Source organism: Pangasianodon hypophthalmus, chromosome 9 (assembly GCF_027358585.1).
Source record: "Pangasianodon hypophthalmus isolate fPanHyp1 chromosome 9, fPanHyp1.pri, whole genome shotgun sequence".
Classification (NCBI taxonomy): Eukaryota; Metazoa; Chordata; class Actinopteri; order Siluriformes; family Pangasiidae; genus Pangasianodon; species Pangasianodon hypophthalmus.
In genome coordinates, this window is record NC_069718.1 from 20077158 (window position 1) to 20104516 (window position 27359).

General features: G+C 39.7%; 2 protein-coding genes and 1 long non-coding RNA gene across 4 annotated transcripts; 1 reads left to right on the plus strand and 2 right to left on the minus strand.

The window, feature by feature from the left end:
- Window positions 1-449: 449 nt before the first annotated feature.
- morc2 (MORC family CW-type zinc finger 2) lies at window positions 450-19330 on the minus strand. 2 transcript variants are annotated; one of them, XM_053236838.1, is made up of 27 exons: window positions 19173-19330; window positions 17344-17488; window positions 14751-14804; window positions 14619-14653; window positions 14409-14477; window positions 14200-14290; window positions 13958-14066; window positions 13252-13411; window positions 13046-13157; window positions 12803-12928; window positions 12174-12253; window positions 11943-12025; window positions 9976-10061; window positions 8709-8849; window positions 8207-8361; window positions 7989-8117; window positions 7753-7858; window positions 7471-7603; window positions 7290-7376; window positions 6703-6993; window positions 6250-6516; window positions 6065-6125; window positions 5818-5956; window positions 3424-3600; window positions 1911-2004; window positions 1533-1721; window positions 450-1236 (listed from the first exon to the last, which is right to left on the minus strand). In XM_053236838.1, exons 2-27 carry the CDS (start codon window positions 17409-17411, stop codon window positions 1168-1170), a joined length of 3111 nt encoding a protein of 1036 aa, XP_053092813.1. In that variant the 5' UTR covers window positions 17412-17488; window positions 19173-19330; the 3' UTR covers window positions 450-1167. The 2 variants fall into 2 exon arrangements, with proteins under 2 accessions (XP_053092813.1, XP_026775332.2); XM_026919531.3 differs by having other exon boundaries at window positions 19165-19330.
- Window positions 19331-19443: 113 nt separating this feature from the next.
- LOC128318833 (uncharacterized) lies at window positions 19444-23283 on the plus strand. Its single transcript, XR_008302287.1, has 2 exons — window positions 19444-19506; window positions 20752-23283. It is a non-coding gene; the product is annotated as an uncharacterized LOC128318833 (long non-coding RNA).
- zgc:158398 (uncharacterized protein LOC568894 homolog) lies at window positions 20944-26759 on the minus strand. The gene is made up of 7 exons (XM_026919964.3): window positions 26629-26759; window positions 24342-24533; window positions 23943-24198; window positions 23683-23854; window positions 23434-23590; window positions 21287-21421; window positions 20944-21137 (listed from the first exon to the last, which is right to left on the minus strand). The coding sequence occupies exons 2-7, from the start codon at window positions 24510-24512 to the stop codon at window positions 21120-21122; spliced, it is 909 nt and encodes a 302-aa protein (XP_026775765.2). The 5' UTR covers window positions 24513-24533; window positions 26629-26759; the 3' UTR covers window positions 20944-21119.
- Between the last annotated feature and the right edge of the window lie 600 nt (window positions 26760-27359).

The window sequence follows — 27359 nt, forward strand, 5'->3', positions numbered from 1 at the left end:
AAAACTTCGTAAAACCACTTTAAACAACTATAAATAAATGTCAAAACTGTATTTACAAAACTGTAAATAATGTCAATGTTCTTGTACAGTAATCAGATATAGTAATGTGAGCCTATTCTGGCCTTGCTAAAATAAAAAATGAAGAAAATGCCCAATGCAATTGTATAAAATATTTTCTTATTCCTCTTCAGTTGTGTAATTGTTCAATTTCCCATCAGATGAGTATCCTTTGGCATTTGTGTTGTGGGTTTTTATTATCACTTCATACCCTAAGTAGGAAAATGCTATAAGGGCTTCAGACTTACACACTTACACAAGATTTACCGATTAAAGGCATTTTGTAGAGCAATGTTGAATTGCACCGCATGAATGTTTAGAAAGAGAGACTTGTGTATTATAATCATATATAATCATTTAAAGAATATGTCCTAGGAGAAACAACCGAACACTTCATAAACATCCTAACTTTTATTGGAACATTTTCTTAAAAGTGTTTAAAAAATATACTTATATAAAGACGTGGACTAAATGTTGTGAACCATGGGGTAAACCATCTGCACTTATTCAGAAAAAAGAAAATAAACAGTCCTGGACCCCATGCTAATGCTTGCAAAACACAGGGAACCTACAGGAAAAAGAAAGAAAGAAAAAAAAAAAACAGCTAGCAGGGATTGAACTTAAAAGTTACAGTAATTAAGTTTCCAAACAGATTTCTTCATAACAGTAGTTTTTTTTTTCTCCTTAATGCTGCAAGCTCATACTGATACACGGCAGATCTTTTCGGAGCTGGGAATGAAATACTCAATGACTCAGATATGTATATCCAAATGAAGAGAAAAACAAAGAGGCTAGTGTTTGTGTTATGTAGAAGATGTGAAGCATATAAGCTCCTTTGGTCAAAGCTCACAATATATGCATCATTAAATTCATCAGCTAGGGGAAGGAACCGTGTGAAGGTGCCGGGTGTACGTTGTGAGAAAATACTGCCTGTACATCTCTAGCTTCAGGCTGGAAGTGGGAGGCATAACGGAAATGTTGTGACTTCTCATCAGTCAACAGAACTTATAAAATAAATCAACAATGTGGATGAACAAAGAGGAAATCAGATTTTGAGAGAACCTACAAACAAAGGAAAACAGGGAGAGATGTAGAAAGCTCTGGAGTGTTTCACTCGCCCTTAGTGACCAGGTCCTCTATGTAGGCATCCAGCTCATCATCGCTGCTGATCTCAATATCCTAGAAAAAAAAATCCATATATGTTCAGACACCATTTATAGAAGAACAGATCAGATTCGAAAATGTCCAAAGACATGTCAACAGGTCCAGACTTACATTTCTCACTTTGGAAACTATGTAACGTTACAATTAACTTCATTTTAGTTATTGAATAATTAATAATAGAATTGATTTCTAATACCTGTGTGAGAGGATGAACTTTTGTGTAATTGTGTGTGTATGTGCAGTGGTGTTAATAATAGTGTGTGTGTGTGTGTGTGAGTGTGTGAGAGAGAGAGAGAGAGAGTGTCTCAGACCTCCTGGACTTTCTGCAGCAGTGCGACTATATTTGTTCTGAGTTTGCGCAGTTTTTCTTCAGACTCTCTGAGTTTAGCCTCTGCGCCGTTGCTCTTTTCCTCCACGGCCCGAGCTCGAGACTCAGCACGGCTCTGGTATGAGTTACACAGCTTCTGCAGCCCTGCCTCATATTGCTGAAAATACTCTTTCTGCAACACATACACGGCTTGTGTTAGCCAATGCTAAACTTGCATTAGCACACAGACATCAACTAGGGGACTATGAGAATGCTCACATGTTTAAAGCTTCGCCCAAACCATAGTTAACATGGACTCCCTCTTAATACTGATTAAATTAATGCAAAATACTGAGCCACACAACAGTAAGAATGTACTCACAATGGGGAAAGCCACAAGGTCTTCAGCACTCATAGTGTTGACAGAATCTTTTGGGATTCGGAAATCAGGCGGGAAAAAGTACCGCAGCAATGTCCTAGAATTAACATGAAATAATGTAAACTCAAAACAAATATGCACACTCACTTAGCACTTTATTAGGAACACTATACTAATACTGGAGAGGGCCTCAATTCTTCGTGGCATGGACTCCACAAGCTTTTGGAAACATTCCTTTGAGACTGTGGTCCATGTTGACATGATTGCATCACACAATCGTGGGGCAGTCGTGGCCTAATGGATAGAGAGTGGGTCTTGCAAGCCAAAGGTGAACCTGAAGGTTGTGGGTTTGAGTCTCAAGTCCGGCAGGGATTGTGGGTGGGGGGAGTGAATGACCAGCGCTCTCTCCCACCCTCAATACCACGACTGAGGTGAGACCCTTGAGCAAGGCACCGAACCCCCAAAGGCTGCCCACTGCTCCGGGTGTGTGTTCACGGTGTGTATGTGTGTATTCACTACTGTGTGTGTGCACTTGGATGGGTTAAATGCAGAGCGCAAATTCCGAGTATGGGTCACTATACTTGGCCACAAGTCACTTCACTTCAATTCCTGCAGATTTTTCAGGGAGACATGCTGCGAATCGCTCGTTCTACCACATTCTATCTATCCACTTTTGGATTCAGATCGAGTGACTGGGAAGGCCACTGCAGAACAAGGAACTCATTGTCATGTTCATGAAACCAGTTTGAGAAGACTTTTGCTTTGTGACATGGTGCATTATCCTGCTGGAAGTAGCCTTTAGAAGATGGGTAAATTGTAGCCATGAAGGGATGCACATGGTCAGCAGTAATACTCAAATAGGCTGTGGCATTCAAGCGATGATTGATTGGTATTAACGGGCCCAAAGTGTGCCAAGAAAACATTCACCACACCATTACACCACCTCCACCAGCCTGGACTGTTGGCACAAGGCAGGTTGGGTCCATGGGTTCATGCTGTTGGCACCAAATCCTTACCCTACCATCTGTTTGCCTCAGCAGAAATTGAGATTCATCAGACCAGACCATTAACGTTTCCAGTCTTCAACTTTGCAGTTTGGTGAGTCTGTGCCCACTGCAGCTTCAGCTTTCTGTTCTTGGCTGACAGAAATGGAACCAGATGTGGTCTTCTGCTGTTGGAGCCCATGTGTCTCAAGGTTCAACATGTTGTGCATTCTTTTTGCTCACCACAATTGTACAGAGTGGTTATCTCAGTTACTACAGCCTTTCTGTCAGCTTGAACCAGTCTGGCCTTTCTCTGGTTTTCTCTCTCATCAACAAGGCGTTTTTGTCTGCAAAACCGCCCTCACTGGATGTTTTTTCTTTAGTGCACCATTCTGAGAAAACTCAAGAGACTTTTGTGTGTCAAAACCACCGAGATCACATTTTTTTCTCCCATTCTGATGGTTGATCTCAATCATGATGCAAGAGGAAAAAATCTGAATTACTAGTCTTGTCACAAACATACACACACCCACCTCATCATAGTGACAAGGCCTTCTGTCGTTTCTCTGCTCGGGCCGCTCTGGGTCGTATCAGGCTCTGCTGCGGTGGGTGGAGTCACAGACCGTGCTGGGCCCTGATTGGTGTCTGGACTACGTGACTCTGGTGAGGCAGGCCGCATAAGGCGGACATCCTCGCTGCCTTTAAACACCCTTAGCAAGGAAGACAACAAATAAAAAGTAGTTTACACAATAGATTAACATTTAATTTGTCAAAAATGCTCATGTTACAAACTCTATTTTCAAGAAGACATATCACAGTGTCAAGTGTCAATTTTTTGATGGCGCACTCTACAGTAGTGTGTTAGGCAGATATATTTCTACCTAGTGATGAATTCCTTTGTGGTACATTTTAGTAGTACAACATTTATAATGTTGAAAAGCTGGCTAGAACTCATAGGACAATATGGCTTAAAGTATTAGTATGACCAATGGAATGATCATCATTTATTGTACACCAACAAAACTAAGATCCATGTAAAGCACTAATGCGTCTGCAGAGGTGGTTATGTAGAAAGCAAAGACTGGAATGAACATTTTATATTCCATTACAGTTTGCAACCATAGAAAATCCCAGGCAGTGAAACAGTGAAATCTGGAAAGCAGGCTATATAACACACTTTCCACCAGTACTGTGCAGTATTTAACAGTGCAACATGCAGCAATTTCAACCTTCAGAAAAGACAAAGCAAACTAATTTATTTTACAGTAATTAGGTTACATCAGTAGTACCTAGCTGACTCGTATCGATTTTCACCCTACTTGAACTAATCCACATTTTGCGGAATGGAAAATGACATAATTGGGTTTATATGTAATGAATCTACACAAAATAGTCCATAATATATACTGTATATTGTTTGCATGGTTATTTACAAATAAAATAACCATGAAACAACTAAACTGGTTCTGGTGCAACCAGCTGCAATTAGAAGTCACATATTTAGTTGAACAGAGTCCAGTGTATGCAATTAAAGCGTCACATGATCTCAATAGAAAGTCACCTGTTCCTGGAAGATGTGAGATGCTAGAGAACATACCTAAATAAACAGCATCAAGAAGACCAAGATGCTATCAAACCAAGACCAGATTCTGGAAAGTTTCTGGAAAAGTATCAATCAGGGTTTGGTTATACAAAGGTATACCAAACAATGAACATTGTACTGAGCACCATTAAATCCATTATTAAAAATGAAAAGAACATATCACATCCACGACGGTGCCTAGAGGAGGCTGCTCACCAAAAGTCAGTGACCGGGTAAGGAGGGCATTGGTCACAGAAGCAACCATGAATCTTAAGTGGGCTTTATGGAAATGTGGCAAGCCATATGAAATTCCATTTGGAGTTTGCCAAAAGACGTTAGAGGCTCGGCAAACTGGTGGGAAAAGGTTCACTGGTCTAATGAGACCAAAACTGACTTTTTTTGCCAAGGCACAAAGCACTACTTTTGGCAGAATCCCAACACTGCTCATCATCCTGAGAACACCATCCCCCCAGTGAAGCATGGTGGTGGTAGCATCATCTTGTGGGGATGCTTTTCATCAGCAAAGTCTGGGAAATGGCTCAGGGTTGAGGGCAAGATGGATGGATCCAAATAGACAGAATTCCTAAGATGAAAACCTGTTCCAGTCTGCAAGAGATTTGAGAGTGGTGCAGATGTTCCAACAAGACAATGACACTAAGCATACTGCCAAAGCTACACTGAAGTGTTTCAAAACCAAAAACCTGAATGCACTAGAATGGTCCAGTCAAAGCCCAGACCTCAATCCAATTAAGACTTGAAAACTGCTTTTCACCAAATGTCCATCCAAACTCGAGCAATTCTGCCTAGAAAAACTTGCAAAAAATATCAGGACCCAGATGTGCAAAGGTAAGAGAGCCATATCCCAGAAAACTCGCAGCTGTAACTGTAGCCAGCGGTGGTTCTACCAAGTAGCATACAGAACTTATGCAACCAACAGATGTCTGTTTTTTGTTTGATTAATCTTTGGGTCACAGAAAAAAATCGTTAACGTTAGAATTATAACTCATATAATTAACATAAGCTGGCTAGCTTGCTGCTAACGCTACTCGCTGTTGTTCGCTGTTGTTGCTATACAGTCCAAATTGTTGCATGAAAGTTCACGCTACTAGAACAGTACCAATCAGGCCTGTAACTGTAAAACTAAAGTAGCTTTTTATGAGCTTTACGTGCTCTGACAGAGCAAACAAAAGGTATTTCGTGTGTCAAACGTGCCGAGGTGGGAAATGACAACTGGAAAAATTGCCACTTTACAAGGTACCTTTACAACTACAACTGCCAATTAGGAGTACAACTGAATTTATACGAAGCTGTAGAGTAAGTATTTTGCATGTATGTAAATTCGTACCAGCGGTCTCGTGGAGTGTTCATGGGTACGTAATCAAACTTTACTTTCCAGCGCACACTCTCTTTCCCTGTTTCTACTGCAGTCACCCGGCCAGTGAACCATTCTCCATTAACCTTTGCCTCCACCTGTAAGCCTTTATCTGTGAAAAACACATAAGCACATACTTGATGCAAGTCTACCATTGCCAAGCTAATGTTTCAAATTTTGAAGGTACATGGATTTGTATTCATATAAAAAGCACAGGTACCTTTATGGGCATTTTTCAGTGCATCTTGTTTTAAATCTTCTTCTGTGCTATTGCTGATTCTCTAAGAAAGAAGAATTGTGATTAGTTAAAAAAAATCTAAGTTTTATGCTTTATTTACCAATTGTGTTTATATAGTATAAAATTAGCAAAGAGGACTGAGGAGTATGGTAGCATAATTGATATACCTCTGTGCTATTAGCTTGTTTGGTTGGCAGGACCTTCTTCTCTACTGTTCCCTTGCCACGAGGCTGAGAAGGTGCTGCCAGTTTGGATTTCTTGGGTTGTGGCTCTTCTTCCTCTTCACTCTCTTGTTCTTCTTCCTCCTCTTCCTGCTCATCGTCCTCCTCCTCCTCTTCACTTTCTTCCTCTTCATCTTCTTTTTGTGCTTTACCCTTCTTGGCACTTCCTCTCTTGCTGGCTGATGTTTGCCTGGTCGTCTTTGTAGAGGATGGCTAGAACCAGTTACAGATATATCATTCAAATTTCTCTCAAAAACCTAAGGCTCACTTTATACTCACTTTATACTTTATACTCATTATATTTATATTTATGATCACAACCTTCATGTTCTGCGATTCAGATCTTCAGAACCACTACTAACTTCTGACTAACGTTGATGTATGTTTGTGCATACTTACTGTTGTACTACGTGTTTGAGTTACGCTCCTGCGAGCCGATGCTTTTGAAGGTGGAGGTGTGTGCACGGTTTTAGTGGTGGCTTTTGCTGACTTGGAGGGCGGGGTGGAGGCTGATTTGGCTTTGGCTGGAGTGGTAGCAGCTGGTGGAGTTCTACTAGGACGTGAAGGTCCTGTAGATTTTGGAGGTGGAGATTTAGCTGCAGGTGAGTGACTGACAGCATTTTTGACCACAGCGGGAAGAGGGGGTGAACGAGGACGAGCCGCTGAACGCTGCGACGACCGAATAGCAGTCTAATTGAAAAAAACAGACAAGTCTTAATACATTCTCTGTCTCTTCCTTTCTTCCATTCATATATACAAACAAGCAAATACATGCACGCACACACACACACACCTGTCTCATTATCCTTGTGAGAACTTTCCATAATAATTATTAATGCAGCTATGATACACCTAAATTGAACCCTAATCTTAACCCCAATAACCAAAAGAAAGCATTTTGACTCTTAGTTTTTATAAATAAAAGGTGGACACATACACCACTAAACAGAGTTAATAAACAAACAGGGAAGCTTCAAAAGCAGTACCTGAGATGTACGTTCCTCTGCAGTCTTCGCACTGACATCTAGTGGGAGCCGTTTTACATCTGCTGCCGACTTAACTGTTGTGGTTTTCTGTAATGGAAGATAATGTTAATGGGTTGCATTAAGGCACACAGACAACAATTTATTGCTAAGAAAAATAATATTTAAAAGGATGGAGCAGTACCTGTAGAGCCTCCAATTTCTCCTGTTGCTGGCGAATTTTTTCAGAGAGCTCTTTTTGTTTGTCTTCTGAAGTTTTGGTGTCTTTCTTCAAAACACCAACTGGTAAATTTTGCTTCTGTTCAGGGGCATCACACCTGGGAGTCATAAATGGCGTGAGACAAAAGAGTGGAAAAGGATAATTTTATAGGGATGAAAGACAGGGAGTGAGGAGTGTACAAATAATGAAAAAGAGGGAATTAATAAAATACCAGTCAAACTCTCTTATTGTCTTTATTTTCTGTACCTATCCTGCGTTCCATCAGGGTTCATGAGACAAACCCAGCTATCTGGGTAACGCTTATCCACAGCATCCATCTGAAACGGCAATGTACGCCACTTCAGACATTTATCTGAGAGAACAGAAAAAGGGGTTAAGAGAGTTAATGAAAGAATTCTATGTACAGACTTGAAAATATGCAATAATTCATGTTTAGGCCATTATCAGAGTGTGTGCTAGAGCGAAAAGGCCTGTGCTCATACCACACTGTATCGTCACAGGAATCTCCATGGCTCTGCGCCGGCGGAACCTGAGATCATTTGAAGGCGAAGCATTCCAGTTGGCTGACAGGTAGCCAAACTCATCCCAGAACTTCACTATGCCTTTCTGAGCTGTTCAGTAAATGAAGTTATACAACTTAACAATTCATTTTGGGGGGGGGGGATGGAAATATGAGTTGGAAAACACCTCACATACTCACCTATACCAATATCCTTCCAGTATTGGGCAAGATATTCTCCCATAGCTCTGAGTAAATGTCTGTACTCTTTTGCATCTGCAAAATCTTGCTTATTATGTGTTGGCTCTAATACAAGATAGGGAACATCTACCACCCCTACTACTCCTCCACATGCCCTGAAATATGCACAAAAATAGCAACAAATGTCCTACTACAGCCAACACGAGACATTTACATTTCAGATTTGCAGAATAACTCAACTCATCAACCATGCAAGGCTTTCAAGATGCATATGAAAATTTTGACATTTCTAGATCACTGAAGTCTAAAAACCAATAACAACTGAATAGTAGAAACTGAGAAGAACTGAGATGAAGCCCCTTGAATTAGTGATGAAATGTAGTCAAGATTATAAGACAAATATAATCATTTCTTTATTAAAATATGATCTTATTACTACTATTACACAAGACAGGTATATATGAAACCTTACATGTGCTACATGTTCACATAAAGTACTCACATTCCCCCATCCAGTTGTGGCCCGGTCTTCTCGTACATCTTAATGAGTCGACTACAGTTATAGATAAACATGCCATCTTGGTCGCGCCTTTCAATGTTCACACCAAAGATGAAATTCAGCTCTTTGGGCTCCTTCAGTGCCCTGCCACATGAACATCAGCAATCAGAGTGTCAATCAGATAGTTCTTGCTTCTTCCCTTGCCGAGTACTAATAGCAAATTCATCACCTTGTGAATGAGACCAAACATGGGTAACCTATAAAAAAGTCCCTGATGCATCACACTCGTCCTCTTTCTGACACTTTGGGACATGTGGGATGTATCTCAAACACAGGGCACACTTGGTCTTGGCATTTAATGAGATAATGCTAACAGATGCAGGTGCAATGGGTACAATAAGTGGGAGAGCATGATAAAGGGGATCCATAGTTAGCCCACTGGGTGAAGGCAGTGATTGTTCAAATGTATTTTAATGCAATTTATGAAGTCCCTTCTTTCATTAAATGGAATTCAACTCGCACTTTGTCTACCGCCCCCTATGAGAAGCGTCACATACAGACATGTGAAGCAGCAACATGGAGCTCACAGTCTACCTAGACTGACTGAATGTTACTTCATTGCAGTTCGTGTGCTCTGTAGCAAGTCTGATTGATTCTCACCTCCCATAGGGGGCAGTATCAACACTTATAATCCTTGATATCAGCACTATTCATGAGTGCATGCTATCAGGACATGCTAGGAACCCTTGTGATGACTTTTAAACACAACTTCCACTAGCTCCAAAGGAAAATGCCCTAGTAGTCCAAAATGTAAGGAGGTGGTTATGTATGTAACTGTCATTCTAGAAGCGAGAGGAGAGGACTGCTAGGCCACCTGGCTCACTTGGCTTATATGAGAATGGCAAGAGGACAAAAGCGACATAGTGGGGTTCTTTTACAGGCTGCACACATGAAGTCACAGTCACAAGCTATTGAGGTCACGACTTGCTATTGGTAGTTAGCAAAGAAACAAGCAAATAGGAATACTCCACTACTTCCACTCACTTGTAGAACCATAGATACATTCAGAACCTTTTGGTTCAGGACTTGTTTGAACAGTTTACAACAGAATGCTGGTGTGATACACTTTGACAGCTCTTTGAAGTACTGAGAACTGTGTCAGAATGTCTTTGGCTGACACATATTGGTAGATTTTGCCCATTTGTGTCAGCATTTATGTAACTCTGTGTGTGTGTGTGTGTGTGTGTGTGTGTACGCGTGAGTGTAGTACTTTTGTTTAGACGCATGAATGGCTTGTTTTCGATTAGCTTCTGCACGCAGTGCTGTAGCTGAATCTTGTGCTTTTCTCAACGCAGCCTGAAAACAATAGAGACAGACAGCAACAATTTAAATGAGCAACTGAATCTATAAATATACACCTGCAGGAAAAGGTAAAACTATTAAAACAGACCATAAGGTATATTACTATTACTTATAAAGAGACCTTCAAAGTCTGATCTACATTATATGGACAAAAATATGTGGTCATCTGACCCTCACACCCATATGCGGGTCTCCCCAAACTGTTGCCACAAAGTTGGAGGCACACAATTATATAAAAGTATTTGTAATTATACATCTATCAGCCATAACATTAAAACTGCCTGCTTAATACTGTGTAGGTCCACCTTGTGCTGCCAAAACAGCCCTGACCCGTCAAGGCACGGACTCAACAAGGCCTCTGAAGTTGTGCTGTGGTATCTGGCACCAAGACGTTAGCAGCAGATCCTTTAAGTCCTGAAAGCAGTGAGGTGGAGCCTCCGTGGATCAGACTTATTTGTCCTACACATCCCACAGATGCTTGATTGGATTGAGATCTGGGCAATTTGGAGGCCAATTCAACACCTTGAACTCCGTGTCATGTTCCTCAAGCTATTCCTGAACAATTTTTGCAGTGTGGCAGGGCACATTATCCTGCTGAAAGAGGTCACTTCCATTAGGGAATACCGTTGCCATGAAGGGGTGTACATGGTCTACAGCAATGATTAGGTAGGTGGTACGTGTCAAAGTAACATCCACATGAATGCCAGGACCCAAGGTTTCCCAGCAGAACACTGCCCAGAGCATCATGCTGCCTCTTCTTCCCATAGTGCATCCTGGTGCCATCTCTTCCCCAGGTAACCGACGCATCCATGATTCATCAGACCATGCCACCTTCTTACATTGTTCCATGGTCCAGTTCTGATGCTCATGTGCCCATTGTATGTGCTTTCAGAGGTGGACAGGGGTCAGCATGGGCACTCTGACCAGTCTGCGGCTACACAGCCCCATACAAAGAAAGCAGTGATGCACTATGTGTACTGACACTTTCTATCATGGCCAGCAATTTCAGCAATTTGTGCTACAGTAGCTCTTCTGTGGGATCGGACCAGACGGGCTAGCCTTCGTTACCCACGCACATCAGTGAGCCTAGGGTGCCCATGACCCTGTCGGCAGTTGACCAGTTGTCCTTCCTGGACCACTTTTAGTAGGTACTAAACAGTGCATATTGGGGCCACCCCACAAGACCTGCAGTTTTGGAGACGCTCTGACCCAGTCGTCTAACCATCACAGTTTGGCCGTTGTCAAAGTCGCTCAGATCCTTACACTCGCCCATATTTCCTGCTTCCAACACATCAACTTTGAGAATCACTGTTCACTTGCTGCCTAATACAGCTCAACCCTAGAAAAGTGCCATTGTAACGAGATAATCAATGTTATTCACTTCACCTGTCAGTGGTATCCATGTTATGGCTGATCGGTGTATAGTTTTTGTATGCTGTAGCATTAAGATTTCATTTCACTAGAACTAAGGGGCCCACACATGTTCCAGCATTGCAGTACCCCTCTGCACAAAACGAGGTCCATGAAGACATGGTTTAGCAAGGTTGGAGTGCAAGAACTCGAGTGGCCTGCACAGAGCCCTGAACTCACCCCCACAGAACACCTTTGAGATGAACTGGAATGCCGGCTGTGTGCTAGGCCTCCTCACTCAACATCAGTCCCTGACCTCATTAATGCTCTTGTAGCTGACCCCCACAGCCACACTCCAAAATCTAGTGGAAAGCCTCCATGGCTGTTAGAGCAGCAAAGGGGGACCAACTCCATGTTAATGCCCATAGTTTTGGAATGGGCACATATAGGTGTGTGTCCACATACTTTTAGCCATATAATGTATATAGCATTTGTAATGTGTAACATATTGCTGTGAGTTCTCACCCTGGCCTCTTTAGATAAATCATTTCCCAGTTTTAATTCCAGAGCGCGAGCTTTACTCTCTGCTTCTCTGGCCTTCTCCTCCACTTTAGAATAAAAAAGTAGACAGGACTATAATGTTGCAGTTATCACACCCACATCACAAATCTACACAAGTCAGTATTTCTTATGGCTAGCTTTGGACTCATCACCAATACATACACTATAAAATCCAGGTGTGTTTAATATACTCACCAAGTTTTGCAAGATGATCAGCTTTCTTCACTTCTTGCTCTGCACGTGTTTTAAAGCGTGTTGATGTGTATTTATACATCCTGCAAGAAAGCAAATACTATTTGAGCACAGCTCTGCTTAGGGATGTATCAATCCAATAGTGAACATCCAACAATACCGTAAAACGCTGGACTAGTATCAGATCAAATCTGATATTTTCTTTTTTCTGATCCACTAATGGATTTTATCCTGTGACCATGTTAATAGAAACTTTACATATCTCACACGTGAACACAGGACAAAAAAGTCTTAAAACATGTCACTATCACAATGTGAGGCTTCACCTTACTTAGCTTGTTGAGAGGCAGCTCTGTAAGGACGTTTGATACCAATACTGATCTAATACCTACACTCCATGCTGGCATCATAAAGGAAAAAAGAAAATGGAAAAATTGAGATTTATGCATCCCTAATTCAGCTTTAGGGACTAAAGCTCATCTATTATTTGGATGTCAAACATTTTGAATGTTAAACAAAACAAGAGAAAATGTCTATTACCTGCATTTTCCCCCCACTAACACAAAAAATGTTAAATTACAAAAATATTTTATGGGTATGTATATCCATGTACAAATGCTGTGTATGTATACCTAGGATTATATAAGCAGCAGGAGAGCCTCTTGGTCCTGACTTTGTGTCCCTGAATAAAGATTCTCATCCTAGGATCGATGTACAGAACAGCTGCATAGGCACGGAATGACCGTCTTTCAGGCTTCCTGTTCCAAAAACAAATGTTTACTCATGAAGGAAAATAACAAACATAAAGAGAAATACGGAAAGAACAAATTAAATACGACAACATAGATGAGTGGGATGATATCTGAAATACTCACACTCCCTCTACAGGTGTCCCTGCCATCAGGATGTCTTGGTGATCTGTCTGCACGTCCAACTCGGGCTCTCTGTTGTCCATAAGTTTCAGATTATAAACGACAACCAGTGTCCCTAAAAATGCACACACAGGGTTTAATAGGCTTACACATATTCAGAGGTATACAACTTTATGAGAACTTGGTGCATTGTGAGTTGTGAATCATACCACTGGCTCCCTCAATTTTTTTGAACTGCTGGAAGAGCTGCTCTTCGCTCTTGAAAGGCGAGTATTTGAAAATGAGCTCTGTCTCAATCGCATATTTCTCTGGGTCTTGAGTAAGAGGCTGCTGGGTCTTCAGATCCCAACTGGGCAATGGAACTATAACCTAAAAGCATGTGAGAGTGAGATGGCAGAAAATGATATCCAAGAAGGTTTGTTTATTGTAAATTAAGCGAGACATACTTTGCTCAGCATTTCTTATGTTTTTATAAGTATGTATTAAATGGCAAATTCTCAAATGCTAATAAGGCTCTATAACCAGGATCATCAACTGATGAAAAGAGGAACATCTCTATTTCACATCTTTAGGTCTGCTCCAAATAATACTTGCTCGGTGTGAATTTGGCCCAATGTTCAATCTAACTGATGACAGCAGGCACACAAGAAGGGTTAACTAGATATGCCTTTATAGAAAAGTAACACAAATATATGTTGTGTGTTACAACTGCTTCGTTAAAGTGTTCAGTATCTAGATTGTCTGTAGTTGTTTCCGATAAAGTCACAAACATTTCTCAATTTATTTATACCTATTACATACTTAGACTGTATTTAGAATGAGCTCAGTGCATTACATTTAACTAAACATAGTAATAGATGTTGTTTAAAAACACTGATACATGCTTGCTTTATACACACTGAAATAATTTCTTACCTCATCCAGCCCTTCCTCTTCATGAAACGTTCGGGACAAAAATAAACATGTTAATTTGTCATCTTTCTTCGTGAACAGGATGAAGTCTTTGCCAATACGCATTGAGCCACTAAAAAAGAAAAATAATTGAAATCACAGGGAAAAAACTTAGACGAGAATGGTAAATACAAAGCTTTAGGGAACATTTCAGGTAGGTTTTTCTTTCATGAGAACTTACAGAAGCACATATTAAAGGCACTTACGACTTAAGGCCATTTCCATACTGGCCAATATGGGTGGACTCAGGAAACCTTTTGCTGGATTTGCCAAACTGAATGACATGTGTTGCCTCACCTATGCAAACGAGATAAAGTATTCTTCCTTAGACTTCAACTACATCATGTGTCTACTGAGTGATGCTGTAGTGTTGAGTTTTGAAGTTGAGTGTATATTAGATATTAAATGTACTCACTTGGGTCCATGCCAGTTCCATCGTCCAAGAAACAAAGCATGAAGCCTCCTCGAAGGTCTGGTCTTTTCTCTGAATTTCCAAGACAGTTAAATATGAATTGATATAAAAACATATGATGAAAATAGCATGTTAAATTAAACTCCATTTAAATACCCTGGTCATGGTAAAACATCTCAACATATTCATATGTGATTTTGAATTATTCAGTACCCGTATATATGTCAATCCTTGTAGCATTTGCATCTCTGTAGATGAAAAACAGTAATGAGATTTCTATTTTTAAGACATTTGCAACATTTCTTACTTATCAATAAGAAAGGGGAGGGAATAGTAGACGGATACCTTGAATTGTCTACAAGCTCAGCCAAAGCTCCGAAAAGAAACTCATGTGTTGTCCTGTTGGTTAAATACAAAGAACATAAAATCAAAGGAAAATCAGAAGAAGAAGAAGAAGAAGAAGGAGAACCAGAAGAAGAAGACATGCGCCTTTGCTTGGCCCCCTAACAAGATTCACTAGATCAGCCAATATATAAGCAAGTCCACAGTATATTAATGGCAGACTGCATTTGGATACATTATGATCTGGAAGAGCAATGCCATAACTGTCATCTAAACTCCTTATGAAAACACACTCACACACAAAAAAAGAAAAAAAAATATCTATAGCTTTTTGTTCAGCAAGTCTGAAGTCAATCCTATCTACACTGATTATAAGTAATTTTCTCAAAAAGGATAATCCACAAATAGAAGCATTTCCACTAAGGAACTAAAGAGTTACAGAAATTTCCTGAACCTACAAAATTGCCGAACAAGTTGTCAGTGTAATTACTGTGATAATTACGTAAAACAAAAGAAATGCTTTACTGTGTTATCTACATTACATTTGTTTTACGTAATTAAGCATGTACATTCCAGTCTACCAGTGCCTCTGATCTAAAACACGCTTGGTGAGTAAATGCAGGTTTGTCATTCTGTGAAACTTGTGTTTGACCAATCAACGTTCAGTATTTTAAGCCCCAGCCCACAAGTTTCTGGTCTGCAGATAATACCTTCTCTGGAGAAACAACTAAAAAGATTTCTGGCACTATTGCTATGGTGGGAATGCACATTTTTAAACAAAAAGCTGGAAGTTTTGATGACAATACTTTCAAGCCCCAGAAACAGTCAAGTCAAACAGTCAAACATAGTGGTGCAATTCTCATGGCCTGGGCAGAAGGGGAAAAAAAATTATACTTGATAAAATAAGTTATTCATTTAACTATAGCACTTCCTGGTCATACAGCTAGCCAAAACCAGTTCCAAAACACAATGGTTAAAAAAAAGAACTTAAGAACTGACATTGATACACTGTTCACGCCTTAAAACTAGCAAACTGGGGCAAAGGGACAGCTGTAGTACCGTTTTTCCTACAGATATATGGATAAAATGGCAAATATATTGGAAATGCGAATAGGCTTCATGGAATTCCAGTGTAATAAGATGAGTATTAACACCAAAGTATGGCACAATTAGCTCCTAAGATTTTGAGTGAGAATATGGTATGTTTCGGAAAAAAAAAAATCCACTTTCATTTAATGTGAACAAGTCTCATTGGGAGAGGTTTCACTTGATAAAGTTTCTCCTGTTCGTAAATAAAATGTATTAAGCCTTTAAAAGGGCTCCTGATTGGTGCATCAGTAAAGCGCACCCCATTACAGAGATTGATGACTTGCATTTATTTAACATAAGCTCTTCGTTAAGTATTTGATGATCAGTAGTAAATGTGAAAATGAGTCCTCCTCGTTGTTCTACAAGCTCTTGTCCGGTTCCATATCAATGCACGCGTGTGGCCACAAAAGTGAAAAGGGAGAAAATTACATTTAGAGATTCCATTCCAACACCACCGAAAAACAACAAAACACTGACTGTTTAAAACTCATGCAATTTACAACTTAATATGCCATTAATAAGATATACAAATTATAAATGAGTCCATAAAAACTATGTCAGTCTTTATGGCATCCCCCAGATGTCCCGCCCAATCAGGAGTCACTCCATGTTTAATAATAATATCCCAATAACAGTTTGGTCATTTGCCAATTTCCAACAGCCAGCTCTCCCCTTTCATACAACAGGTACCAACTGGGGATAATGAGGGCTAGCACTTGCTGCCTCCAAGACACTTAAAGCCAGCTACCACACCAATGGAAAGCGTTAACTGCCCCCTTCCACATACATGAGCTCACAGATGCCTACGATTGGCTAATGTTGCTCAGATGGACAGGGGAAAGAGTAAAGCCATCTCTCTCACCCAGAGGTCATGATCAAGTTTGTTCTCTTGGGCTCCTGGCCATGTATGGCCACAGCATTGTTGGGATTCACAATCTCCCGGTGAATGCGTTTCTGTTGTACCACTAGGACACCACATATGTACCTGTTCTGTAATCAATCAATGGGGTGATTGTTTTATTAATTCAAAAATGTTATAGCACAATATTGTGCATATGGAACTGATATTCAGGTGATAAGATCCAAAACACATACGATCTGGCAGATAATTTTACTATTTTTCTTATTCGACCACGTCACCTCACATGACTGTTCACTCTACACTGCTTTTTTATGCGTGATTACATCAACATGCTTCATCACTACCCATGCCTAGTGACAAAAGAATTTGAAGTGGTTTTCAGCTTCAGTGAATTTCCTCAAATGATAAACAACCCATTTCTGTCCTGTTCTTATAACTGCTTATTCATCCTTAACAAATAAGCTGAAATAAGTCCTGAACCACATCCAACAGAAGTAACCTTACTTGCATTACTTAATACACTGCACACCCAAAAGGAGCTCCTTCTCCTGTAATTAAAACTCTTAGTAGTCAGTGAGTGAGTTTTTTTTTTTTACTCAATCATGCAGACACAGTTTTTCTCACTCAGAAAACAGTGATACTTACGAGTTAGTGTGCAGGTACTCAAAGGTGAGCTGAGCACGGTTTAAGCTGCTGTAATTTGAATAAGCCATAGTCTCAGGTGGATAACAGAGAAAAACACTCTCTTCTCTTCTTTACATACTTTCGAAGTGATGTGCCTCTGCAGCACCTACAAAAGAAAGGAAAAAAACAGCAAAGAACAAATCGTAATGAACAATTGTGCCAATTATTAAATGTAAAGTTTCAACTCCTGTCTCCAAGCATATATATAATATGCATCTATCTGTATCTATATCTATATCTACACACACACAGCGTAAAACATAGATGTCTTTTGATGTGTTCACAAAAGAAAAACTAAATGAAATACAGAAATTAACGACATCACAGTTTCTGTTTTTGGCAAGGTATAGTCTGCATCTCTTGACAAAACTGTTTTATATGCACCTACAGTACTGTGCAAAAGTCTCAGGCACCCTTTTTTTTTTTTTTTTAAATATTTTTTGTTATAATTTTTGTTATTTCTATTTTATGACTTCTACTTTATCGAGTCAGACAACATTAACAACCTCTATGATGACATTTGGTGCAGCGTTTTTAAGTAAGCACTTAATTGTTATACACACAGTACTGTGCAAAAGTGTTAGGCACCCTATTTTTTTTAAGTACAAACTTTGTTATAGATTTTTATTTTATGACTTCTACATTATTGATTCAGTACAAAAACCTTTTAGATTTACATTAGTTTTCCAGCACAAAATTAAATGCTACAGAAAAATGTTTGTGTGTCAGTAAAGAAAGCAGCATATTACATAAGAGACACTTTTCAGACAAAAAAACATAATGAAGGCTGCTGGGTTTTGCTGCAAAAATAAGAAGCAAGTGTGACAGTCAAAGTCTCCAGAAGAACTGTGGCTGGTTCTGCAAGATGCTCAGTAACACTTACAGCTCATTTCCTTATAAAACTGCACACATTGTACCTGAGACTACTATTTTTTTTAAAGCGAAGGATCGTCACACCATATATTGACTTTGTTTCATTTATTACTGTTTACTGCTCTTTATAGTACTTTTTTATGTAGAAACATTTAATTTCATTATTTCTGAAGGCATCTTTGCTCTACAGCATTTCTCTGCATGTACCTAAGACTTTTGCACAGTACTGTATTTCTATTTCATCTTCACTTTGGTATATAGATCATATACTTCACATGGTCACACTGTCAGGTGTATCTGACAGCCACATGTCATGTGAGACAATACACAACCACAGATCCTCAATTCTAAAAGAGATCTGAATATATCTACCTGTCCAGAAACCTAGTGCTAGAGGTAACAATGAGCTCAGGATGGGTTCTGCATGACCTGAAACCACTGAGATACAGTGTGAGCATGCGGTCTACCTTCGATCATCAGCTAACAGGATGAATGAAGTGCCGGCTGAAGTGTGATGTGCATGGTGGCCATGTCTGGTACACTGAGACAGTGAGTTAAGAGCTTCATGGCTGCACTGCTCTACATGTACATGCCTTTCTGGGCGCAACACAGGCTACTGCAGCAGCAGGGCCCACTCAATACACTTTAAATCACTAAAGTTATCATAAACCATGTCTCACATGACTCCCACATTACCACCAGCACTCCTACAGGAGCCATGCACTCTTAACCTCGAGCCAAGACTGAATATCTATCAACACTGAGCGGTGGTCAAGTTATGGTCTGCCATTGCTACACCTAGTAGTAATGCCATGTCTTCAGCTGCTAGCTCGCTAGCAGGCGCTAACTAGTACTAAAATGCCACTAGTACAGTTATATTTTCATAAATGTCCATTCAATATTGCAAACCATTTAACCTTCCAGGGATTGTCGTTGGCTGTTTCGGCCCAGTCTTTTTTCGGTTGTCAGAAGTTGGTCGTGTTTATTCCTGGTCCGGGTGCATGAGCCCGACACTCCGAAGGCCGCGAAAATTTACCACACGAGCTTCCTTCGTTGTCCTGCGCAAAAACACTCGAGAACCAAAATCAAAGGCCCGCCCCTTGACCAACACTCAGCCAATCACAAAGCGCCGTGTCCATTCCTGCGCGTTGGATTCGCAAATATAACTGTCAGTCATTACGGACGTGACTGGTTTTCATGGCGGAGTCGCGTGTGGCATGGAAGAGAAAAGGAGAGGTTTGTCTTTCCCTGGTAAATAACTATAGTCCGTGTACCTACTCTGTAGATGTTTTAGGTGTTTAGTTAATCCTTAAAGTCATTCTTCTGCAGATTTATGTTAGGGAGGAGGAGATTAGAGATTATTCGCGGAAGGTTAGGTATTAACAGTGCACTGAGTGTTTACACTTTCGTCACTTCTCCTGTGGTGTATCTTGAGGTTACTCTGCATGGAGATAAGCTTTGGTGCTGTTGTTATTAAGGATGAAGGTTGTGGTGGAGGCATGGCTGTGTTTACATAAATCAAATTCTCTGTAAGGTCTATATTCAGGTTGCAGCCTTATTCCGAATAAGGTGTTTACATGCGTCCAGGCATCAGACTATTCCTGTATACATGACTGCTGTAAGTAAGCCTGAGTTGCCTTTCCTAAACACCTAGCCTACAGATAAGCATCAGTTAGCACCCACAATTCTTTGCAGACTGAGCATGCACATGTATCTCCTTTCAGTGCATTTTCTGATTAAGGTGTTTACATGCAACAAATTTCCCAATAAACAGGCATAATTCCAGGGGTGGAAATCGGAATATCGTCTTAATCTGAATCAGGCTATCGGATTGCAGCGTTTACATGATTCAATACTTAGACTCAATGGTTAGAATATTGCCAAATTCTGATTAATATCAGAATATCGATGTGTATATAAACGTAGCTATTGACCTGACTTGGGGTGGGGGCACGGTGGTTTAGTGGTTAGCGCGTTTGCCTCGCACCTTCGGGGCTGGGGGTTCGATTCCCGCCTCTGCACGGAGCCTGCATGCTCTCCCCCTGTGCCTTAGGGGTTTCCTCTGGGTACTGCGGTTTCCTCCCCCAGTCCAAAGAAATGTGTTGTAGGCGGCATCTCAAAATTGTCCGTAGTTTGTGAATGAGTGTGTGTGCGATTGTGCTGTGATGGGTTAGCAATCCCATCCACCTTGTGCCCTGAGTCCTCTGGGATAGGATCCAGGCTCCCTGAGACCCTTTGTAGGAGAAGCGGTACAGAAACTTTTTTGCCTGTCTGACTGAACCTGTCTTGTGTTTGATTAGCTGTGTAAGGCCATTAGTATTAGGTAATGTTACTGATGAGACTGCAGCAATTAATTTCCTATTAATATCTCAATATCGATGTGCATGTAAATGTAATTAATGCTGTGCCTGCATACCTTTTAATTAATACTGTGAAGCGTAGTATTCACATCTGTAGAGCTACAATTTTTTTATTTTTTTTTATTTTATTTTTTAGAAACAACTGATGCATGCACACAGGATAACCTGATTGCATTTGTCACCCTCACAACACAAAATGTGAGTGTTGTGTATAATTGTATTAATAACTGCTGTTCAAAGCTATTGCTTGAAATCCTAATTGTATACTTTCTAAAAAAAAAAAAAAAAAACTTTCACTTTGCACACTGAACAAAGAAGACTGAAAAGGTAAACTGATCACAAAGGCTACCCAGTGGAAGATTTTAATGTACAGTACACCTGCTTCACAGCAAATCCAAGAACACTTGGTATTTTGTTCACAGATGTTTAACATAAATAGACTTTTACAGTGATTTGACAAGCAGTAATCCTTGTGCACTGCTCTTGATGCAGTTCTCATCCTCATCACCGCAGCAGAGTTTCCTGTAAGGTCCAATGGATATTTTAGACAAGGCATTATGCTGTGCCAAACACCAAATGAATCACTGAATCACCTAAAAAAAGCAGGTGCATAAAAAGAGAAATGCACATTTAATTTGACATATGCATTTAGGTAGGTTTATTTTTATTACCTTTTGAGGATCATTTGCAAGTTGATGGCGTGATTTGGAGCAGGTAAGAGTTCCACAAAGACACATCATGATGCAGAGAGCCAGCAGCACAATGGTAGCCATCAGCAGGTGATATCTAACAAGAGCTTTTTCATCCTGGTAGAGTGAGAAACAGTGAGGAGATGATACATAAGCATGACTCTTTATAGTTCATCAACAAAGTACTCTGTATGCCATTTTCCAGGATACTGTATATGAAGTCATATGGCTCTGAACAAGGCCTGCAGTAACTGGTGGAATACAGTACTACACAGCTGAACCGTTACTTAGACATAAATCACTGGGGAGAAAAAAAAAAAAGTCAGTTTCCTGTCAAAGCTTCCAGCAGAAACATGCAGTTGAAATGTTGCAATGGTGCAGCAGTTGTAATGGGTGGTGAATTACTGAGGCATACACACTTTGTGGCCAAAAGTATGTGGACATTTGACCATCACACCCATATGTGAAGCTTCCCTGAACTGTTGCCACAAAATTGGAAGCACACAATTTTATACGATGTCGTTCTATGCTGTAGCATTACAGTTTACCTTCTCTGAAACTAAGAGGCCCAAGCATGTTCCAGCATGACAATGCCCCTGTGCACAAAGTGAGCTCCATGACGACATGGTTTGCCAAGGTTGGAGTGGAAGAACTCGAGTGGCCAGCACAGAGCCTGATGGTCTGACAACCTCGTTTCTCTTTGTTATTCCTGGATTCTGTTTTCACCAATGTATGTTTTATTGTTTTTGCTACCTATTTTTCCTCAAAACTACTCCTTGTCTACTAGTTGTATCTCCCCATTGTAGGAGAGCTGCCAATTTGGGACAGTAAAAGTTAACATGTTCTTCCTACTATACACTGACATTTTTTAATTGCTTAATGTCAGGGCAGATGAATTTGTCTGGAGCTCACAGGTGCCCACAACTGGCTAATGTCACTCTGTTCGACAGAGAAAGATGAATTAGTGGGCCAGTGATACTGGCATCATCTCCCAGTGAGAAGGCTTTCATTTAAACAGTTGAGCCCCTAAAGAGTCCCAATAATGTGATTTTGTTATGACCAAAAAGATGGTCTATGCTGTCTATACCCTCCCCTAAAATGGAGCAAGCACAAAAAGGCACTAGTTAAAAGCTAAATAATTATTTAAATAAAATTTGGACAGCTTGGCTGAGTTGGCAGATACATATGTGGTTTCTCTAGATCTAGGAATCTGCCTCAGGGGCTCTTTTATCAACAGGTGTGATTTACCTGCAACAAGATACACTTTTTATAAATATAAGGAAAATACTTATGTTGTTAAGTGGGCAGCTCTACATTTATCAAATATTAAGCACTCCCAAAGACAGCCTGTGGAAGAACTTCCAAAAATTTCAGTCAAATATATGCAAAAATGACCCTTTCAGTTTTTGGCCTAAACAATAAAAATGACAAATTTTGCCAAAAAAAAAAAAAAAGTTACTACAGCTCTGATACACCACCAGAAAACCTGGCATCCCACTCAATCATGTATAATAGTTTTATTCATTCATCCATCATCTGTAACCATGTTATCCTGGTCAGCGCTGCGGTGGATCCAGAGCCAATCCCTGGAACACTGCAAGGTGGGAACACACTCGGGGTGGGGTGCCAGTCCCTCCCAGCACACTGTGCACATACATTTGCACACTTGCACACATCTGGGGCAATGCAGAGTCACCAATCTACCTACCACAGGAGATGAGAGGAAATTGGAGAACCTGGAGGAAACCCACATGGACACGGGGAGAACATGGGAAACTCCAAACAGACAGTAACACAGGATTCAACCCTGGACCCTGCACCCTGGAGCTGTGATGCAGCGACATGTGTACTATTTTTATATTTTATGTTAATTGTCTGCTCTGTTTTGTGGAGTAAGTTCCTACTGAAAAGATGGACCTACCATGGTGTATTTTCATTACTTTGTAGTTTTTCAATTAAGCATTAAATAATTCAATTAACTGGCCAAGAATTTTCATTTTGTTCACCTATCAAAACGAAGAAACTGAAAGGTTATTATTAAGTTGTTATTATTATTATTATTATTATTATTATTTCTTAAGTATTTCATGCATATATTCTCTAACCATATGTACGTTAATGTGTTTTACCTGAGTGAGTAGGACAGTCAGTTTGGGGTCAGGCGTGAACTTCAAGCTGAGGCAGGATGGCGCATTAGAGCTCTTCTTACTTGATTGTATAGCAAATGTCCTCACAGGAGATCTGTTGTTCTCCAGGTTTTTATTAGAAGGGCATTGTGGTGGTGACCTGAAAATAACGTCAACTCAGCCTACAGATATATAATATAAAAACATCCATGAAGTATGTATTGCTGCTGTCTTGCAGCAGTGTACTCTTACGGAGTTTGAGGCAGAATGTGCCGTGGAGCGGTAATCTTCAGACAAGAATTGTAGGACTGGGGTTTTGTTTGCATGTTAGAGGGCTTTTGGATAAGTGCAGAATCAGTGGCTGATAGACGAGTCTGTATCTCCAAGAACAGCGATATATTTAATGACTGTTTCCCAGCAGAACCTATGGGCAGAAAATTAATAAACTGAAAAATATATCCCCAAACCCTCAACACACTCCAGCAGTTTGCATTTAGAGCCGGTATACATACCTTTCAGGCCTAACTGGCTTCCCAGTAACGAGGTACTAATGCTGTTGTGATCTAGGTAATCTCCAACATGCGTTAGAGGAACTAGCAGAAAGACGCTAATAATGTCACTTTTTTGTTGTGTATTGTTGATCAGTTCATCTGCATGATCTACCAGTGGAGGTGAGTACATATCCGGCTTCTCGTTTAAAAGAGCTGTATCATTTAACTGTGTGCAGAACTTCAAATCTGCAAGAGAGCCCAGCATCTGATTCCAGTCCTGAAACACACACACACACACACACACACACACACATAAATAACAAAAAAGGCTTGCCAACACACAAACTCAAACTAGGACACTGCATTTCAGGTGGATTTTTTTTTTTTAGAATGAAGAAATACAAAGAACAGTATAATCACCATGTTAATGTCTGGATTCCTGATGTCATGGTTTTGTGAGTATATCCCAATGCTAATGAAAGCTCCAGCTAGGACCAGCAGGCACATGAAAAACACAGCCACAGGTGGATGATGTATAATTCGACTCCTCAGTGTTGTGAGGGGTTGCCATCGAGCCATAGTGCAGTACATTGCCCTCACTAAAGCTCAATGCTGAAACACACAACGTCAGGCTTTAACACGGTACAGCTTTGATGTCATTCATACATACAGTCATATTAAAAAAAAAAAAAAGTTTTTTCAGGGGTTCATTGGATAAGAGGCCAAGAATTAAGGGTTTCTTAGCCTCCTAAAATGGTTCTACTTTGGAATCCCTGTGCATAGACCTTTTAATGGTTCCTCCAGAGAGACAAACGAAGAATCTCACTCTGCTTTACTTATGACTAGCCGGAGAATCAAAAACCCAAACTAGCTGGAAGTTCATGGCATATACAAACTGTCATTTCAATGGATTTCTATGGAATTTATGCTTCACTACTACACGAGTGAAAATAACGGAATGCCAGAAGCTCAAGATGATGGGTCACATTATACATAGGTGGTGTGGATTAATATGTGTGTTCAAGAGTATGTTTACCCTCCGTGTCTGATATTCTACTAGTCCCCGCCTTTGCTGAGATTTGAACAAAAGCACTTTGGGGGGTGCGACATAGCATGTGACAAGTGTACAGGGACGAGAGAGAGCTACAGATTGCTCTCTCAGTTAATGACAACTTTATAAATATATCAGCTTGTTTAATTCATACATACATGTCCTGAAATAACTTTTTAAAATAGTAATTATGATTGGGTAAATCTCCCTCTAAGTGTGATACACGTAAAAGAACCGATTCTGGTGTGATACAGTGAGAACCACAAAAAAAGCACGGCGCAATCGTCTCCACTTTTGGCTCCTTAAACCAAAAATATGGATATATATATTTTAAGATTTTTTTTTTTTTTTTTTCAGTGGTTACATTTTGTGAATGATTGAATAGTTTGTCTTCTTAATCTGTCTTTTTTTTTTAAAGTAATGTAAAATAGTTTATGTTTTAAACATTGGACATTTAGAGTCTTATTCACTTAATAGCCTCAAAACTTGTTAATGGTTTGCTAAAACACTTACTTATTCCATTTCAAGCACCCGTCATACAAACCCACTGAAGCTCTGATGGCAATATGTGAATGATTGATACTTTATCCAACAGACACAGAGCACTATGAAACAGATCATGATATTTAATAAATTATTGAAAATGCAGGTTAAATTCTAAAAGACCAAGTAGCAATGGCAAGCATTTTCTTCTTATTTTGTGTTTAATTTCAGCCAATCAATGTTATGGTTATGATCACTAGCACTAACCGCATTTGCATGTGAACTAGTGATGTGGAATGTCTAATATATCCTCCAAAGAAAATAAAAGCACACGTATATAGACATATCCCAGCCAAAAAAATATCAGTTATGCTCTGTCCTGCTGGGTTTTTCAGAAGACTCCAGTGTAATGTTTTCAAAGCCATTTGGCTGCAAGGATGTTGCCATTATTCTTGTTCTCTTGAATACACCCTGTTGTGCAAAATATAGCTTGGTGCCAAATACAGCTTGGACAAATTCTACACTGACTCAGACTAAATCCTGTTTGCACTCGGCTCTTGCACTCAGACTGTACAGAATCTGGTTTGTAATCCTTCTTCCTGGTTGTAGTGCAAACAGAATTTCTAGTTCTGTCTCTATCACTCTGAAAGCAAACAGGTCATCTGATGGCTTGGAACTGTGGGAGAAGTATTTCATAACTCAGTCTTTCAATCCAGCAGCTTATACTGTAGATCTTTCATGGTTAAGTGCTGCTGTTGTGATGAACAGTATGACCTGGGGAATAGCACACTCCTACTAAATACATGCTTTGACTGATTAAATACACTGCCTCTGGCTGAGCCATACAAACTTTTTCCACTCTATACTACTGATGGTTTTTGTCTATGCTTCCAGCATTCAGTATACTAATAGTAGCTGTTGATTCTTCAATACCAGTGGCATTTCAACTCATCTGACAGCTCCACAGCACATCCTAAGCAAGTTTATACTCAAATTTCTTCACTGATGACCCAATACCATGCAGACTATGGCATGAATTAACTACAATAAATTACCACACAGTAAAAGTGCCTGAGTTTCCTGCAGTCAGCTCCACACTTATTCCCTGCTAAGCATTTAGCCAGTAGTTTTCCTATATGAACACAAAACTCCTACAAATTGAATATCATATACCTGCTTAAATGGTTAAAGGTTGCCCATGCACCGTGAGTTTGCTTGTAGATCTTCTCTTTCTTGAGAAATGCATAATCTACACTGCATGTCTACTTCCTCAGGTGGAAGGAAGGCTTTCGTGCATATTCAAAATAAAAGTCTTTTTTTTTTTTTTTTTTAGCTGCGTCCTCCTTTTGCTCAAACTAATAATAATAATAATAATAATAATAATAATAATAATAATAATAATAATGTTTGTTGTGTGTGAGTGATTACAGACATTGCACATGTTATAAAAAAGGAAATCTTGAAAGTGCATTACGTTTATGCCGTAGCCTAGATATCTTTAAAAATGCATTGAGTTCATGTCATTCTTCTACATGATATATAGTTTGTACCATAGCACTGTTAAATTCTTGATTCTGACCAGATGTTGATTCATTTTCTATAACAGCATAGCTCTGCAAGGCAAATCACAGGTTTATTCTATTGCACTTTTACTAATCTGTTATCGCTTCTATAGTAACAGCTCATTCACACAGAATTTTATGATTGACATGCGACAATAATTTAAAACTACTAATAAACTGTGTTGTTACTGAACAAAGAAAATGTCTAATCACTTTTCTATTAATTTTGCAATTTAACAAATTAACTAGAGTAACAGACTTTTTAGACACATTATGACCAAATATTTTGTTTATTTTTGTTCTGTCAATGAAAATACACTATATGGTCAAACGTTTGTGAAC

Bases quoted from the DNA above. Each gene is read 5' to 3' on its own strand.
- morc2 (XM_053236838.1), bottom strand. From the start codon at position 17,411: ATGGCTTATTCAAATTACAGCAGCTTAAACCGTGCTCAGCTCACCTTT. The intron at 14,291-14,408 runs GTGAGTACATTT...TCGTTTGCATAG, and splicing joins TGGAACTGGCATGGACCCAA to GTGAGGCAACACATGTCATT. The intron at 5,957-6,064 runs GTACCTGTGCTT...TGTTTTTCACAG, and splicing joins ACTGAAAAATGCCCATAAAG to ATAAAGGCTTACAGGTGGAG.
- zgc:158398 (XM_026919964.3), bottom strand. From the start codon at position 24,512: ATGTACTGCACTATGGCTCGATGGCAACCCCTCACAACACTGAGGAGT. The intron at 23,591-23,682 runs GTAAGAGTACAC...CGTTATTTTCAG, and splicing joins CACATTCTGCCTCAAACTCC to GTCACCACCACAATGCCCTT. The intron at 21,422-23,433 runs GTAAAACACATT...TCACTCTACCAG, and splicing joins TGACTGTCCTACTCACTCAG to GATGAAAAAGCTCTTGTTAG.